Consider the following 17,072-nt stretch of genomic DNA (forward strand, 5'->3'; position numbering starts at 1 on the left):
TTTTTACTCTCTAAGGGAGCTGTTGCTTCCTCTCCCTGAACGGAAGGGTGGGGAGGGGCTGTTGTCCCAGCCCTGCTGCTTTAAAGTGCCACTTCACTCCAGCAGTACAGCCTCTGCTCTGCACGCTGACAAGAAGCCCTCCAGGAGAAGGCAAGTACCTTTCAGCACAGAAAAGGGTGGAGGAAGCTGTCTGGGAAGTGTTCTGGTTTAGTTTTTATTTCTTTTTGAAGTCTCCCAAGAGAACAAGACCTGTGGCTGCCACTGGAATGATCCTACATTAGCCACAAGACCACCACCCCTCCCCAGCTCCATCCCACCCACCACACCATCCTTTGTGACGCGACCAGGGGCAGAGGACAGGACAGAGCTGCACGTTTTTCTTCTTCTCAGTAAGTAGAGGAAGTTTTTTCCTTTGTAAATCATTTTTTTCTTCATCACACTCTATGTTACACTCTCCAACACCCAGCCCTCCTCTGCAGGGACAGAGGCAGAGCACCAGGGAATACCCACATACCTGTGCTGGGGTGAATCTTTTTATCTTCTGGGGAGGATGTATTTTCTTGACCTAGAACAAGCCCTTCAACTTCCTCAGCCCAGTATTTGACCCTCAGTACTTTCACTTCCTTGCATTAAGACTTAAGAGCATTAGAAAAGTGATTTCATCTGTTTCGAAATGCTAACCCATCCCTGTCTGCCAGGCAGCAAGACATGGGGGGAAAACACTGACAAAGTGAAAACCAGCAAAAAATTAAGGTGTTTTTTTTCTTTATAAACCTGCATCAGGTCAATGCATTAAAGATAAAAGCATTCAGGACCATGACAGACCTTAGGTTAAGGGGCAATGTTTAGGTTAGCAATGAAAATTGTTATTTTATGTGCTGTTATGTGCAAGAGTACCTGAATTGAAGGCACAGGAGCAGGCTCCAGTGCTGGGATAAGCACCCACAGGGGCTGCACCACGACTGGGAGCTCATCAGTGAGGAGCTGAGTCTGTACAAAGCTCGTTATCAAGCCACAGCTTGTCCTCCTGCCCCTCCAAACACCTCCCTGCAAGAGGAGGCTTTTGGAGTTCTCATGGGTATTGAAAAGTTCTTAACTATTAAAGGAACATACTTTGGTACAACCTCCTGCTTGTACTTAGGAGTCATTCTGCTCAAATTCCTGCCTTGCCTCTTTCCTCAGGCACAAGCACACTCCACTTTGGTTCCAAGATTCCTTCAGGCACAGCAGAATGTTTAAGAAAGTCACCCAGGCTGTGGTGAATCAGCTGGATCCCAGGGGAGATCTGGTCCCAGTCCACAGCATCTTGGACCACGAACACTTCAGAACCTTCTGCCTAGTGAGAAGGAAAAGGAAATCTGCATTCTGCCCATCCCCTGGCTACACACAGGCGTGGTACAGCCTCGAGGACGTGCTGCTGCCAGGAGAGGATGAGAAAAGCCCAGGTAAAGCCCACCCTGATCACCCTGGAGGTCCCCATTTCCACAGGGAAAACGTTTGGATCATTTGTGCCTGAACCCTGCCACCTGTGTGCAGTGGTTACAGCACTCAGCCTGTGCCATCAGGCCTCAGCTCACACACCCAACTCTTGCAGGGTCCCTCCTCTCCCCCAGCCCAGGGGCTGAAGCCCTGAGCCAGTTCACAGTCAAACAAAGCATCACTGACAGCATCGATGGCAGCCTCAGCATCCACCTGGACAGCACCAGTGCTGAGCTGGGAGGAGCTGTGTCCCTGTCCAGAGGGTTGGACATCAAGCTGGAGAAGAGCCACGTCCCCATGCAAATACTGGAGGCCTTGAAAAAAGAAAGGTAAGGCAGGCACTGGGGGAGGAGGTGAGGTGCCCCCCAGCCCTCCTCTACCCCTCACACGATGGTTTTTCAGCCAAAACCCAAGGTTAGACCCAAGGCTCCCTCACTGTGCAGACTTTGTCTCCTTCAGAAAGCTGAACCAGAACCACTCCTTCATTCAACAACTGCAGAAAACAAAGCAGAATTTGTATGTGGTTCATGAAGCCATAGCAGCCTCAGAGGAGACCAGCTATGAGGAGTCCACTGGGGCAGAGGGGAGCTTCATGGCCCAGCTTTATGCCAAGTTCTGTGCAAAGGTTTGACATCCACCCAACCTCAGCCCTTCCCGAGCACCCACACCCCACCCCAGCCTTGTCATGGGTTTTCTTTTTCCCCCCTGAGCAGGGCAGCAGAAAGAACATCCAAAGCATAACCATCCCCAAGGGCTGCACCCTGGCCTTCAAGGCAATCCAGCTGGCCATAAGAGGTGGATCGTGGGGTAAGTAACTTTCAGAAACCACCAACTCCTCCATTCAGCAAACCACCAAGGAGGAAAAATGTTCTGAAGCATCCCTCAGGCTCACAGCCACCTCAGCTCATCCGTGAAGAGAGGAGCACAGGGAATGTGAGTGACAGAAATCACCTGGGGAAAGGCCACACATCTCATGTGAGCTGAGAGAGAGACTTGGGGAGAGAGCTGCAGTTTGGGAGGGTTTGGTAAACGAGAGACAATGAAGTCTCAGCTCTGAATTCCAGGAACTGCAGAGCTCCTGTTAAAAAACAGCAGGGAGGGCAGAGGTTGGTTTTATTTTCTTTTCCTGCTCAGAAGAGGCAGGGAGGAAACGGGCTGGCTGACCCTTCCATGGGAGAGCAGTGGAAAAAGACACTGTCCTCACTTCCTCTCTCAACCCAGAGAGCCACAAAACCTGCAGCAGGGTCTGAGGCCACGTTTGGCTTCCTTTCCCTGTGCCTGCACAGATCTTGTCAAGTAGAAGCTGGAGTTTTAATTAATTTGTATTTAAATGCACTTTTTGGCTGATACAGCCCCAAAGCCATGAGCCAATGTGGCACAAGGTCAAGAAATAATGAGTTTTAAATGAACGGGCAGAAGACAAATGTGCTGGAGGAGACTGAAAACACCCATCAGCTCTGGTTTAATAAAAAAAAAAAGGCCACCTCTCCATCTAGAAGTGTTTTTCTAACTCAGCAATGCCCTTCTGATCCTCTTGCAGATCTGCAGCATTTCTCTGAAACACCAAAGAGATCCATATTCTACTCTGATGGTGAGCAATGCACTTCTCTGCTTCCAATTGCACTTGAAGCCCCTGTGGAGAAGATGGAACCCCTCAGGATGAGCAGAAATCACCAGAATCCAGGCTTTTGCTCAAAATTGCCTATTGCTTTTGAAAGCATTCACAAATTACAGCTTCAATTTCTAAATTTAAAGAAACTTCTCATGGGGTTGCCTAGCTTGTAAGTGACACATTTGGACTCTTTCTGGTTTTCAGGTTTCTCACGAGGAAAATTAGGAGCACTGGAGGCAGAAGTTAAACAGAACTGTGAAATCCTCTCCCAGTCTCATGATCAGTCCCTCACAATCTTAAAAGCCATCAAAGCTGTGATGAGAGACAGGAACCTCTTTCAAGAACTGATGCAGAAAGTAAGCAAAGTTCTTCCTGCTGCCAGGATTTGTAAAGACAGAGTCATCCATGGTCACACCTCCTGCCCCTCGAGTCCTGTCTCCTGTGCCACAACCACCCAGCCAAAAATCCTTCACTCAGCCCAGCTGTCTGCTCTCCATCCCCACACACAAAGGTGCTCAGGACAGAGTCAACTGCTGAAATATGTCCTGAATGTAGCCTGACATTGACCTGAAGGTATCAAACCACTTTAATTTCATATTCTGTCTATAACTGGAGCCAGTGGGAATGCTAAATCCTCAATTATAGCCTAAGAAGGAGCTTAAGGAGGAGAAAAACCACACCACCACTGTTCAAATGCTTCTGCAGTTAGACTGCAAGGGGCTATCAGAAGCCTCTTCTCTTGGATCCCTACTTTTTTGTCCTTCTCCCCCTAGATGGAAGCAGTTCTCTATGAAACTGGCAGCTGTGAGCTGAAAACAGAAAGCCCAGACTTAAAAGACCTGTTGAGCAGCTTAGAGAATTCTCCAAAACATGATCTCCTCAGTCTGGCAGGAGCCATCACCTACACCCTGGATGCACTGGATGGTAAGGGTGGCTGGTGGCACTTGTGGCAGGGACACCTAAAATAATTTCTTCCATTGTAGGGACAATGATGGTTTAATCCACACTAAAGTGTGGGCAAAGGTAGAGCAATTACCTCAAATTCCAGGGGTCTTTTCCCAAGAAAATACTGCTCAACCCTCCCCTCCTCTCCCTCAGTCTTCACACTTGATGTCACCATCCTCTGTTTGTCACACTTGCCTCACAGGGCAGTTACACTCATAATTTATATCTATTTGTATAAATATAAATGCCAATAATTTAATTAGTTGAAAACACCTGAAGAAATGTTGAGGGAACAAGGCCTTCCCTGACAGCCACCCTTCAACTCTCACCAGTTGTCTTTGAACCCTGGTGGAGGTTTTTTTGGTACCAACCTGGTTTAATTCCACAGAGCTCACAGAGGATCAGCTGCTGCTCCTGCTGGAGTCCTTGGAAGAGAAGATTGTGTCCCAACAGCTGAAGCTGGTAAGAGAACATGGACCTCATCTGGCTGCAAAGAAAGAGGCCACAGGGGTCATAGGTCAAGTAAAGCAACACTCAGATAACCATCAAGCAGACAGCAGCATCCCAGTTCACGCTGGAATGAGCTGGGAGGAATAATTGCTTGGAACTTGGCAGGGATCAAAATACTCACTTGGAGAGAAATTTCCCCAAAACATCCACAGCCAAGATTTCTAACTAATAGCCATTAAATTGGACACAGCTGACTACCATTTCTGAAGTGGTAGCAAGAACTTCCTGGCTTCTTTGACTGCAGATTTTAAAAATAAAAACAACACAACCCCCCCCCCACACACACACACACACACCAGTTTTAATGACTTGGACACAACAAATTCACCAATAACTTAAGAACTGATTACACCAGCATGGTAAGTCTTCCAGGGTGAAAAGTGGCATGTATAAATGCAGATTACTTAGCACACCCATAAGATGGGAAAGCACCTCACAAGTCAGAGATCATTTACTTCACAATTTCCACAGTGTTTTAACACTGTGATTTGCTTTTAACACTGATTTTGCTTCTCTGGCTTTTGCTGCAAAGGTTGAGAGCATTTTGGAGCAGGACATAGCACACAGGAGGGGGCCTTTCAGACTGGATGTCAGCTTGCTCTCCTTCACACGAGAGAAGGAAGAAAAATTAACCACTGCAATGGTGGAGATGAGCAGAGTGAAGCTGCAGAAAGATGGATCTGCCACCTGTATGGAGAAAGCTTTCTCAGCTGTAGCAGCCCTGTATGTGTCCCTGTATGTCCTCCATCACCTGAGTAACTGAGGCCAGGCTACACACATCCTCCCAGCAGGGATGATTTAAAGTGAGTCACTTGACCATATATTTGAACCTCTTTAAGTGCAAGTCAGTTTCTCTCTCCAAACTTTACCCCTAGGCAGGTGAGGAATTACTTATTAACACCCAACACAGATGTGAAATGAGTAGGAAAGCAAACAGAAGGCAGGAAAGCTCCTCATGGACACCAGAAGCCAGATACCAAAACTGAGTTTCCTTTCCCCCACCAGGAATGCAGAGTGCTAACTGATAAACCCATTAGCTTAATAAACACAGTCCTGTCAGGTGTACTTTAGTAGCAACCCAGTTTTCCTAATGAATGCCAGTACACAGTTACTGACACGATCAGCAAGATAAATTAGAATTAATAAGAATAAATTTCCCCTGGCCACACCTGCTATTTGTGTGTGCCTCAATAAGTGTTCCAAAGCTGTGGGATCTCAGGGCATTTTAACAACCTGATAAACCAGTACCTCCAGCACACCACCACACACCCCACCAGCAAGGCATAGATCACAACATTTTGGAACATTGTAAGTACTTCCTTTACTGCTTTAGAAATAAAGAGAATTAATTTCTTCCTGAATAACTGGGCATTCTTCAAGGCAACTTTTCAATCCACAGGCCTTTTCAGCCACCCAGCATTGATGCCTGCCTGGGGGCCCAGCTCCCCTCAGGCCCTGGGGGAGGCAGGGGGGGTTCCCAGTGCTCCTTACCTGGGTTCTGAGGGCACCAACAATGCGAGGGGCTGTGCCCAGCACTGCACAGTGCTGAGATGGCCGCACTCCTCACACCCATGGCTCCCCACCCATGCTGTGTGCCCTGCTCCGCACACCCTGCACCCCCTCACGCCTCATCCCCCATGTCATGTGCCCCACACCACACTCCTCATTCCCTGTGCCTCGTGGGGCACACTACCCACACCACCAGCCCCATGCCTCACACCTCACTCCCCACTTGCCTTGCTTCCCACTCACCACGGCTCATTCCCCACAGCTCACACATCCACGCCGCATGCCTCACACCCTACTCCCCACACTGTGCTCCTCACACTGCGCTCCCCACACCCCACGCTGCACGGCTCATTCCCCACACCCACAGCTCACACACCCACGCCGCATGGCTCACGCCCTACTCCCCACACTGTGCTCCCCGTGCCACACGCCTCGCTCCCCACACCTCACACCCCACGCTGCGTGGCTCACCCCCCACACCTCACGCCCCGCATTGCCTCTCACCCCCCATGCCACACACCTCGCACTGCCTCACGCTGCGCCCCTCACACCTCACACATCCCGCCACACACCCTACGCAACCTCAGCCTGCACACCTCCTGCTGCACTGCCCACACCGCATGCCCTGCGCTGCCTCATATCCCGCACACCTCCCGATGCACTCCCCACACCACCCGCCCTGCCTCACACCCCTCTCTGCACACCTCACACCCCGCTTCGCACACCTCACGCTCCGCACACCTCACATCCCCGCCTCACACCCCGCACCTCACTCCCCGCACCACACAGCCCGCTCCTCACAGCCCGCTCCTCACGCCTCACACCTCACGCCCCCCACCTCACGCCTCGCTCCGCACACCTCACGCTCCGCACCTCACACCCCCGCCTCACTCCCCACACCACACAGCCCACTCCTCACACCCCCCCCCCTCACACCGCAGAGTGCAAGAAGCGACCGCGCACGCGCCGCCAGCAGGGCGGGAAGAGCCGAGAAAGAGCCGAGCGGCGGTCGGGAAACACCCGAGGGCGCGGCGGAAAGAGCCGAGCGGAGCCGAGCGGAGCCGAGCGGAGCGGTTGCGATGCTCGGCGCTCGGCTGCAGGCCCTGGCTGGCGCTCGGCTGGCCGTGCCTGGCGGCTCCCGGCGTGCCCCGCGGTTGTTGCAGTGTCACGGCCGGCCCGGCGCGCCCGGCCATGAAGCAGGAGGGAGCGTCCCGCCGCCGCGGCGACAAGGCCAAAGCCCCCCCCGATGGGCCACCGCCTGCCCCCCCGGACGTCGAGATGCAAGAGGAGACGGCGACGGCGGCGGCCGAGGGGACCGGGGAGCGGCAGCCGCAGCGGGAGCTTGACGCCATCACGTTGGAGGGTGAGGGGGGGAAAGCGCGGGCTGAGGGGATCGTAGGGGGGTCCTGGGGGGAGAAAGAGGCTGAGAGAGGTCTGGGGAATGGGGATCTGAGGGTTGGGGGAGGGAAAGAGCGGGGATAGGTCGGGGGAGAGTAGGGGGGTGGTTAGGGGGTCCTGAGTGGGGGGATCCTTGCAGAGGAGGAGGAGGTGTGGGGCGAGGAGAGAGGGGCGGGAAGGGATGCGGGAAGAGGGGAACGGGAGGACACGAGGGGGCTGTGAGGTGAAGGGAGGTGGGGCTGTGTTATGGGGTTGGGAAGGTCGGGTCTGACAGGACGCTGAGGCCGCACAGCCCCGGTGCCGCGGGCAGCCGGGGATCCCGGCACCAGCTTCGCTCCGGCATCTCCTTCAGCAGCAGCAGCAGCAGCAGCAGCACTGACCGCCCCTCCTGCCCCGCAGATATCAAGGAGCACGTGAAGCAGCTGGAAAAGGCCGTGTCGGGGAAGGAGCCACGCTATGTCCTGCGGGCCCTGCGGGCACTGCCCTCCACCTCCCGCAGACTCAACTCCAACGTTCTCCACAAAGCCATCACGGGCTTCTTCACCTCCAACAGCACCACCCGGGATTTCCTCCTCGGCTTCCTGGAGGAGGTATGGCAGCAGGGGACAGAGAGGGGACACCTTTCCTCTGCCAAGGAGCCTCCAGAGTGCTGCTGTGCCAGGCAGGAGGGCAGTGGGGACAGTGAGGGTTTGGGGACACTTGGAACACGTGGCTCAGGAGGGTCTGGGATGAGCTGGGCTGCTGGGGATGGGGATGTGGTGCCAGCAGCTGGCTGGCTGCAGTGTCACACCTCAAGCAGAGCTGTCACTGGGGATGGGCTGGGTGGGGACAAGCCTCGGTGGTGGTGGCAGTGGCAGAGGAGGGGGTGATGGTCCAACACCTCTCTCCCCCCAGTCCATGGACACAGAAGCAGAGCTGCAGTTCCGCCCACGGACGGGGAAGGCGGCTTCAGCCCCACTCCTGCCAGAAGTGGAGACCTACCTCCAGCTCCTGCTGGTCATCCACCTGATGAACAGCAAGCGGTACCCAGAGGTGAGATTCCTGCAGGGACCTGTCTGGCTGTGGCCCCACGCTTTCCCCTTTGTCTCACCTGTCCTTGGAGGCCCTCAGGTTCCACCTTGCAGCTCCGTTTTGTCTTTCTGCTCTTTCTGAACTGTTTCTCTTCTCTTCTCTGGCTGCAGTTCCTCTGCTCTGACCTCTCTTTCCCTCCTGCAGGCTCAGAAAGTGTCCGATGAGCTGATGCAGAAGATCAGTTCCCAAAACCGCCGGGCCCTTGACCTGGTGGTGGCAAAATGTTATTATTACCACTCCCGGATCTATGAATTCCTGAACAAACTCGACGTGGTCAGGAGGTAGGTGGGTCCCAGGTGCCTTGGGGAGCAGTGCAGTTTCTTTCCCCCTCCCTGACACATTCTCTCCCTTTGGGTCCTGGGTGCCTTGGGGAGCAGTGCAGTTCCTTTCCCCCTCCCTGACACATTCTCTCCCTTTCCTGCAGCTTCCTGCACGCCCGGTTACGGACGGCCACGCTGCGCCACGATGCTGATGGTCAGGCCACCCTCCTGAACCTGCTGCTGAGGAACTATCTCCACTACAACCTCTACGACCAAGCAGAAAAACTCGTTTCCAAGTCGGTGTTTCCTGAACAGGCCAACAACAACGAGTGGGCTCGGTACCTCTACTACACAGGTGAGATGCTGCCCAGGGTCCCACACAACGCTTGGGCTGCACCCCAGATCGAGGTTCTCTGCTTCCCTCCCCCAGAAAAAAAAACCCAAAACTCTTTGAGCAGCAGGAGATGGGGTTTCCAAGCAGGATTTGAAGCCCCATCTGGGTGGGTCATTTCGGATCCACTCAGTGGCTTTTCCAACGCCCCCCGAGCACAGGGAGGATCAAGGCCATCCAGCTGGAGTACTCGGAGGCGCGCAGGACCATGACCAACGCCCTGCGGAAGGCACCGCAGCACACGGCCGTGGGCTTCAAGCAGACGGTGAGCAGGCACAGGGGGAGCTGGTAGGGACCAAAAACCTCCTGTCTCAGGGCTGGGGATTCATCAACTCTTCCTGCTCCAGGTGCACAAGCTGCTGATCGTGGTGGAGCTGCTGCTGGGGGAGATCCCGGACAGGCTCCAGTTCCGACAGCCGTCCCTCAAGCGCTCGCTTATGCCCTATTTCCTCCTGACTCAGGGTATGGAGCTGCCTTGGATGAGGTTTCTCTCCTCTCCCCTCAGTCCTCACCACATCCCAACCCTTACCTCGTTCCCAATTAACACGTTCCCTCCTCCAGCCGTCAGGACAGGGAACCTGGCCAAGTTCAACCAAGTCCTTGATCAGTTTGGGGATAAGTTTCAGGCTGATGGCACCTACACCCTGATCATCCGGCTGAGACACAATGTCATCAAGACAGGTAGGAGGTAACTGGGGTGTTTGGGGACACAGGGCTGCCTGACCCAGGGGGCTCCACTCTCCATCCTCCCCCACAGGTGTCAGGATGATCAGCCTCTCCTACTCCCGCATCTCCCTGGCTGACATTGCCCAGAAACTGCAGCTGGACAGTCCAGAGGATGCAGAGTTCATTGTCGCCAAGGTAGTCCTGTCCCTCGGGGTCCTGGGCTGCCCTCAGCCCCCTTCCTCGCAGTCAGGCTGCCTTTGCCCCGATCCCGGGGCAGCCACCAGTTTTAGGTTGAGTGATTTTAGTGTCCCCAGGGCTGCTGGGGACACTCAGGGCACCACGTCCCCTCCCTGCGCTGTGTCCTGAGCCCGCCGCTCCTGTCACAGCAGCCAGCTCCTCCCTTCACTCTAAACTGCCACAGCCAACGGGTGCCCTGACTGCGTGCCCTCGGCTTGCAGGCCATCCGGGACGGTGTCATTGAGGCCAGCATCAACCACGAGAAGGGCTACGTCCAGTCCAAGGAGATGATTGACATCTACTCCACCCGTGAGCCCCAGCTGGCCTTCCACCAGCGCATCTCCTTCTGCCTCGACATCCACAACATGTCTGTCAAGGTGAGGGTGGCAGGGTCAGGGCACAGCAAGCTCCCAGGCAAGGGGACAAGGGGACACCAGGCAGAGTTGTGGCGTTTCCCAGCTCTGAGCTCCTCCCTTTTTTTTTTTTTTTTTTAACAGGCCATGAGATTCCCTCCCAAATCTTACAACAAGGACTTGGAATCTGCAGAGGTGAGACCTCACCTGTGTCCCTGCAGCCCAGTGTCCAACGAGGTCATGGGAAGGACACAACTTCTGTCCCCAAGCTGCCAACAACCTCCACCTTTGCCTTGCAGGAGCGCCGGGAGCGTGAGCAGCAGGACCTGGAGTTTGCCAAGGAGATGGCAGAGGACGATGACGACGGTTTCCCATGACCCTTGGACCCAGCTGTATTTTTTTATTTGTCCCTAGGGAAGATGCTGTCTGAGCGTAGCCCCCTGCAGCCCTCTCCCCCTCTGCCTTTCTTTTTTAAATACCTGCATGTCTGTGCTGTGGGAGGGGACAGGGGGGTGCCCTGGGCCCCTGTTCCCCCTTCCCCAAGAACCAAACATTCTTTTAAGGTCACTGGTGGTGATGGTCGTGGCTGAGCCCGGCAGAGGCGCAGGCCAGGAATTGGGAGCTCTGGGGGATGTGGGGCCAGGGCAGGTGGGGGGCAGAAGCCCGGGACCGCGGGTGCCCCCAGCTCTCACAACAATAATGGGGTCAAACTTTGTTAAGCTTCAATTATGACTTTTAAAATAAAAGTTAGAAAAACACCAGCTTGGTCACCTCCTCTTGGGGGTTTCTTGGGACCCTGAGTGTTTCTAGGTCTGGTTTCTGTGATCTGCACCTGCCCCCCTAGGGCTGGGGTGCCACCCCCCAAGGCTGGGGCTGATGTCCCCACGGTACTGGCACTGGCTCCAGGACAAGGAAATGGGGGCTTGGAGACCCAGGGGAAGGGTTGAGCCCCTGCCACCCCATCACCCTGCTGGTAAAGGCACAGGGTCAGGCTGTGCCCTCTCTGTGCCCCACTGCCCCCTGCAGATGCCAGCTGTGGGGACAGGGGATGTGCAGCACCCCCTTGAGTCCTGCCAGCATCTGGGACCAGCTGGGCTCATCCTGTGCTGAAATCTGGGAATCTCCCAGTGCACCAGTGCTGCGATGAGGGTCAAGTGTGGGGCTGCCCCAGGGTGATGGACGCAGCCTGCCCTGACGTCAGGACCACCCCTGGGGTCCCTGGGCTGGACCCACCAGCCAGGATGGAGCTGGGAAGGCAAGAGCCCAGCCAGCACCAGGGTGGGATGGATCCAGCACAGGGACCCCATGGAAGTGTTTGGGTCTTGACAAACACCAGGAAGGGTCTGTGGGTGCTGCATCAGGCGCAGGGGAGCAGAAGTGGCCATGAGGCAGAACCACGGCAGGGTGGGTGCCTGGGACAGCCCTGCACCCCAACACCCACATGTTCCAGTGACCACTTCCTTCCTGGGAAAGCTGACAGGGGCTTTGGGCCCCCACCATGCACTGATTCATATCCCCCCCACCCCAATTCCTGAAAGCACCAACCTGCTGAGGCAGCACCTCCACACTGGAAACATCCCTGGGGTGATCCTGCAGGGACTGGGGGTCACTGAGCTGAGCCCCCTGAGAAGAGGTCTGGAAGGACAGTGGCTCCCCCCAGCTCCATGGTGGGCAAGAGCAGAGCTGGGGGAGGGTGGTCCCAGGAAACCCCATGACCAGACACGTACCAAGATCCTTTCAGGCAGCCTGAAGGCAGATCAGCAGTGCTGCCAGGTCCTGGGAAGTAAAGCCATCATTAGGTTTCAGAGTTAACACCTGCGTTGTGCTGGGTGTGGGCCTGGGTGCTACTGACTGATTGGCTGGAGCCCCCGGGTGATTCCTGTCTCCATCCCCAACCTCACAACCAGCACAGGGATAGTGTCAGGACCCGGGTCTAGGCAGGGGGTCAGTGGGAAAGCGTGAGACCCCCATGTTCAGCCTCACCCTGGGGTCGCCCTGCCCAGATGCTCTGGGTCAGTGGGTGCCCCCCAGACTCCAGCTGGCCCGTGCTGGGCGGGACGCGGTCCAGCTGGCACCAGCCCAGGGGATCCTCCTGGATTCACTTGCGGGAAGCAGCATGAGCCAAAATTCCCTCCTCAGTACAGCGGGGAGGTGGTGGGGCAGGGAGCAGCTGGACCTGCTCCGGGGCTGCCCTGGCTGCCACTTCCCTGAAGGAATGGGGGGGTTGGCCCCAAGCTGGGGGGGTCGTGGTGTGCTCAGTGCTGCATCCTGGGACACGGAACATGGCCCAGTCACCTTATCCACCTCCAGCTGGTCCCACCACCCTGAGGGTCCCAGTCCCAATTCCCAGGGTGAGGGGCTGGTGCTGCCGGTGGGGCTGATGCCCACCTGGGCTAGGGAAGGTGTCAAGCCTGGAGGGAAAAGCCACTGTCCCCTGGCCCGGTCACTCGCAGTGACCCTGCTGGTCACCGTTCAGCCTGTTAATGAGTCACCACCAGCACCGTCCCAGCACCCGCCCAGTGCCAGGGCTGCCCCGGGCACCCACCACCGCCTCAAAGGGCACCACTGCCCCCCGGCCCTGGGAAAGCCCCTCGGGCAGCACGGGGGGGGGGCAGCGGCCGGAGCCCCAGGGTTCCCATGATTTGCATGTTGGTGATTAAGACACTGAAGCAATCGGCGCTGTTGCCACATCGGTGTGAATCCCCGGGGCCCTCTATAAATGTCCCGATCGATGAGGCCACCCAGAGCCCAAGCAGGAGGTGCTTGCCGAGAGGACGAGAGGCGAAGCCGGGCACCATGTGCACCCTCACCCGTGAGTACCCACAGCACCCGCTGCTCCCACAGCACTCACTGCACCCCTCATCCCCTCATTGCACCCATCAAACCTGAAGTACCCACTGCACCTGCACACCTGGAGCCCCCACCCCCATGGGACACCAGGTACCCCCACTCATGTTTGGGGTGCTCTCTGCCTCTTCTCCAGCCAGAAATGGTTCTGCCATCCCCCAGGGCTTTGGATCTGGCTGCTGAGCCCAGCTCCTGCTGCAGGGTCGGGGTGAGGGTCCCAGGTGGGTGCTGAGCCCCTGTCTCCTGTCCCGCAGGCGGACTGGCACTGCTGCTGCTGGGTGTGCTGCTGTGGCGGGCGCTGGATGGAGCACCTCTGGGTGAGCTCTCAGGGGACCAGGACTTCCAACTCTTCCTGCACAAGAACCTCGAATTCACCCGCAAGATCAAGGGGGATGTGGCCATGCTGCAGCAGGTGGTGGTGAGTCCCCAGGGTCCCGAGGCTGGGGGGGGGCAGTGGCCATGGATGCTGTGGGGTCACAGATAAGGGGACCTTCCCCTCCCTGGCCTTATCAGCACCACAAGGCCGGGAGCCAGTGCTGCCCAGCCCCAGGGTCCTGGAGCACCAGCAGGGGTTGTGACCCTTGGAGATGCTTGGGGACCTCCCTGGGGATGTGCCAGCTGGGGCAGCCCTGCCCTGTCCCCATCTCATCACATGTCCGGTTCACCCCATCCCCTCCCTCCTCCTGGTTGGGTTCTGGGGGATCCCACAGCTCAAGGACGGGGTGTGGGGCTCCTCCAGCCACCCTGACCTTGTCCCCCTCTTCTGCAGTGTGACACCTTCCAGCTGTGCAAGGAGGAAGAGCTGCTGCTGGTGCGGCAGGACCTGGGCATCACGCAGACACCGCTGGAGCAGTGCCACAGCCGCACCTTCCAGGCGGTGAGTGCCGGCAGCCATCCCTGCCATGAGCTGGCCAGTCTCAGCTCCACTGCTTTCACTGCTCGTGCCAGCCTGAAGCCCACCACGGCTCGGTGCCCAGGCTATGCCAAGCCCCCTGACCTTGCTGTGCCCACCGCAGGAGGTTTGCCTCAGCCAGCTCCGTGATGGGCTCCGTGCCTACCACAGCTCCCTCGCTGCCATCCTGGAGCTGCTGCCAGAACACGCCGGGCTGGTGGAGGCCTTGCAGCTGGACACTGCCAACCTCTCCTCCAACATCCAGCAGCAGGTAAGGGGGGTGATGCGGTGGGTACAGCAGGGGTATGGGCTTTGCACCCCCAGGCTCCTACCAGCGCCATGGGCACCACCAGGATGCTCCACACCTCCTGGGGTGTCTCAGGGTCTGGAGCTGACACCGTCCTGTCTGTCCCACTGCAGATGGAGGACCTGGGCCTGGCCACAGTGACGTACCCCACCAAGGACCAGGGGTCCCTCTCCGCCTTCTCCTCCCACTTCCACCACCAGGTCGGTGGCTTCTTCATCCTGGCCAACTTCCAGCGGTTCCTGGAGACAGCGTACCGGGCGCTGCGGCACCTTGCCCACCTCTGACACCTGGCCACCGACCCTATTTATTTATGTTCCAGCCTATGCCCCCTTCCCAGGGAGCACCCAGCTTTTCTGCTTAGTATTTATTGCTATTTAATATTTATGGGGCCAGGGAGGCCCCCCTGCCCCCCGGCCCCTGAGCAGGGTGGCCAGCCCTGCGGTGCCACCCGTGCATAGGTGTCTGTGCACAGCATCTCTCGTTTAATATTTAAACAAAAGTGTATCTCTGCTATGAGGTTTGGGAGCTGGGCTCAGCCTCTGCAGCCACTCCTCTGCTCTGCCCAGCCCCCCTGCTGCTGGCACTGTGTGTGCCTCAGTTTCCCCAAGGTACCCCTGGGGCATCCTGCCTGGCCTGGGGAATGCATCTTTGGATGAAGATGCCTCAGAGCATCTCCCTCCCTGGGCTACAGCCTGCAGGGACAGACCTGAGGGCTGTTATTTCTATTAGGCATAGTTATACTAATTAATATTTATTAGCCATTAAGTAAGAGGCAGGGAGAGGAAAACGGAGGTGCTGGAGGGATGCAGCCGCCTCTTAGGATGAGGCTTTTCCTTTAGGGAGGCTGCATCCTCACTCTGCCCTTCCCCCTTCCCTGCTAAACTCAGTCTATTTATTGCAGTTTAAGTTATTTCACATACCCCTGGCTGCCCCGAGCCCCACACAGCCCCTGGGGCAGCTCCCACCATCCCACACAGCCATATTTTCCCACAGGGAATTCCACAGCTGCCCAGCTGGGCTTGCCCGTGGCCTGTTTTGTACTGTATTTATTTCTGTGGTTAGGTCAGCACCAGAGAAACACCAGCTATTTTTTTTTTATACACAGTAAAGATGGAAATAAAGTCTACTTTTGCTCCAGCACCCGGGCTGCCCGCCTCTCCTGCGTGGGGGGAACACACACCGCGTGACCAGGGCGTGGGGACAGAGATGGGGCAGGAGGGAACTGGCTCATTTCCACTGCAGTCACTGGCATCACCTCAGTGGAAAACAGCACCCCCGGCCCCCAGCAATGTGGCACAAGTCCACAGAGGGCCAGGAAGCACCCGGGGGGGGGATTCAGCTTCCTCCCACACCCAGCGAGACCTCTTGGGCAAGAGCCGGTTCCTAGAAAGCACCAGAGCCTGAAAGTGCTGACCCAGGGCAGCAGCCCCGGTACCAGCACCGTGCTAGGACCTGCTGGCAGCTCATGGGGGGCTCACCCCAACCCTGGCACCCCAGAGCATCCCCAGCCTGCACCAGGATGGTGAGCACAGTGTGATGAATGCTCAGGGCTCTGCAGAGCCCACCTGGGTGCGTGGGCCCTGGTTGTGAGGGGGGTGGTGGCAGTGGGAGGGCAGTCAGGCTGTCACCCTTCTGCTGCTGCCACAAGGGGAATCTGCCTGGGGACGTGCCCAGAGCCCTCCTGGAGCCACCACAAGGGGACAGGACCCCTCAAAGCAGGAAAAGCAATGACTGTGCCCACATAAAGCCACAGAGCCAGGAGCCATGGGCATCTCCCCTGGCCCTGGCAAGCCCCCACGGCCTCCTCCAGCGGTGTTTGGCCACCACGGGCTCTCCCTGCCCCACTTCCTCTCACTGGTCCCATGCTCACGTCCCATGACTGCCAGCACCCCCACCCCATGCCCAGCCTGCCCATGGTGGAGGCCGAGCCAAGCTCCAGTGGGTGCCTGGGGGTCTCTGTCCCTACCCAGGGAAGGAGCAGAGATAAGGCTGGAGCCCCCCTGCTGCCCCCCACAACATCCCAGGGCATTGCCACACTCTCTGCCAGAGGCAGCTCCTGGGAAAGCAACTGGCAAGACCCATTCCTCCTTCCTCCCCGGCTTATCGGCGCTTACAGGAATCCCCGCCGGCTCCAGCCCTTTCCTGGAAGGTGAAACGCCGGCGCTGGAGCTGCTGCCGGCAAATATTGACAGAGTTGGGAGGGCCAAGAGCTCCGGGGGCCGCTCTTTGCTCCGGCTAACGTAAAGAGCTGCAGGTCGGTGCCAGATCAGGCTCATGCTGCGAGGCTCCTTGGGCTGAGCACATGGTGGGATCATTCCCTCCGGCAAAGCCAAGAGTTGGGATTGTCCCAGGAGCAGCCCAGGAGGTCCTGAGTCAGTCCTGCTGCCTTCTCCCCAGCCAGTGCTGACCCAAATACTGCAGCACCGCCTCTGCCCCACTCATGAACCCCACTAATGCTGAGGGGGGGAGAGGCCCAGCCCAGTCCCAGGATGGGGCAGGCAGTGGGGTGCAAGCCACAGCCCCCCCAGGGGGAGGTTGGTACCAGTTCCCCTGGCTCTACATCCCCTTTGCTCCTGAGTCAAGCAGAAAACAAGG

The 17,072-nt window shown here is 57.1% G+C and overlaps 3 protein-coding genes across 5 annotated transcripts; all 3 read left to right on the forward strand.

Moving 5' to 3' along the window:
• Window positions 1-43: 43 nt before the first annotated feature.
• Window positions 44-5,925, forward strand: GSDMA (gasdermin A). 3 transcript variants are annotated; one of them, XM_008505761.2, is made up of 11 exons: window positions 44-154; window positions 231-389; window positions 1,183-1,445; window positions 1,595-1,808; window positions 1,939-2,104; window positions 2,193-2,286; window positions 3,020-3,070; window positions 3,296-3,447; window positions 3,865-4,015; window positions 4,425-4,498; window positions 5,079-5,925. In XM_008505761.2, the coding sequence occupies exons 3-11, from the start codon at window positions 1,232-1,234 to the stop codon at window positions 5,307-5,309; spliced, it is 1,347 nt and encodes a 448-aa protein (XP_008503983.1). In that variant the 5' UTR covers window positions 44-154; window positions 231-389; window positions 1,183-1,231; the 3' UTR covers window positions 5,310-5,925. The 3 variants fall into 3 exon arrangements, with proteins under 3 accessions (XP_008503983.1, XP_030321973.1, XP_030321974.1); XM_030466113.1 differs by having other exon boundaries at window positions 45-154; window positions 212-389; XM_030466114.1 differs by lacking the exons at window positions 4,425-4,498; window positions 5,079-5,925 and having other exon boundaries at window positions 45-389; window positions 3,296-3,664; window positions 3,865-3,956.
• A 1,242-nt stretch (window positions 5,926-7,167) lies between these two features.
• PSMD3 (proteasome 26S subunit, non-ATPase 3) lies at window positions 7,168-11,192 on the forward strand. The gene is made up of 12 exons (XM_030466013.1): window positions 7,168-7,418; window positions 7,853-8,043; window positions 8,348-8,485; window positions 8,669-8,805; window positions 8,949-9,139; window positions 9,337-9,440; window positions 9,523-9,637; window positions 9,737-9,856; window positions 9,933-10,036; window positions 10,300-10,455; window positions 10,576-10,626; window positions 10,731-11,192. The coding sequence occupies exons 1-12, from the start codon at window positions 7,247-7,249 to the stop codon at window positions 10,806-10,808; spliced, it is 1,557 nt and encodes a 518-aa protein (XP_030321873.1). The 5' UTR covers window positions 7,168-7,246; the 3' UTR covers window positions 10,809-11,192.
• A 1,966-nt stretch (window positions 11,193-13,158) lies between these two features.
• On the forward strand, window positions 13,159-15,612 carry CSF3 (colony stimulating factor 3). The gene is made up of 5 exons (XM_008505763.2): window positions 13,159-13,243; window positions 13,533-13,696; window positions 14,048-14,155; window positions 14,295-14,441; window positions 14,591-15,612. Exons 1-5 carry the CDS (start codon window positions 13,228-13,230, stop codon window positions 14,759-14,761), a joined length of 606 nt encoding a protein of 201 aa, XP_008503985.1. The 5' UTR covers window positions 13,159-13,227; the 3' UTR covers window positions 14,762-15,612.
• The last annotated feature ends 1,460 nt before the right edge of the window (window positions 15,613-17,072 follow it).

Source organism: Calypte anna, chromosome 27, assembly GCF_003957555.1.
Source record: "Calypte anna isolate BGI_N300 chromosome 27, bCalAnn1_v1.p, whole genome shotgun sequence".
Taxonomy (NCBI): Eukaryota; Metazoa; Chordata; class Aves; order Apodiformes; family Trochilidae; genus Calypte; species Calypte anna.

Excerpts from the sequence above, each read along its gene's own strand:
- PSMD3 (XM_030466013.1), top strand. The coding sequence starts at position 7,247 with ATGAAGCAGGAGGGAGCGTCCCGCCGCCGCGGCGACAAGGCCAAAGCC. Across the intron at positions 7,419-7,852 it reads TGACGCCATCACGTTGGAGG|ATATCAAGGAGCACGTGAAG; the intron begins GTGAGGGGGGGA and ends CCTGCCCCGCAG. Across the intron at positions 9,441-9,522 it reads CCGTGGGCTTCAAGCAGACG|GTGCACAAGCTGCTGATCGT; the intron begins GTGAGCAGGCAC and ends TTCCTGCTCCAG.
- GSDMA (XM_008505761.2), top strand. The coding sequence starts at position 1,232 with ATGTTTAAGAAAGTCACCCAGGCTGTGGTGAATCAGCTGGATCCCAGG. Across the intron at positions 2,287-3,019 it reads CATAAGAGGTGGATCGTGGG|ATCTGCAGCATTTCTCTGAA; the intron begins GTAAGTAACTTT and ends ATCCTCTTGCAG. Across the intron at positions 3,448-3,864 it reads TTCAAGAACTGATGCAGAAA|ATGGAAGCAGTTCTCTATGA; the intron begins GTAAGCAAAGTT and ends TTCTCCCCCTAG.
- CSF3 (XM_008505763.2), top strand. Across the intron at positions 13,697-14,047 it reads CCATGCTGCAGCAGGTGGTG|TGTGACACCTTCCAGCTGTG; the intron begins GTGAGTCCCCAG and ends CCTCTTCTGCAG. Across the intron at positions 14,442-14,590 it reads CCTCCAACATCCAGCAGCAG|ATGGAGGACCTGGGCCTGGC; the intron begins GTAAGGGGGGTG and ends GTCCCACTGCAG.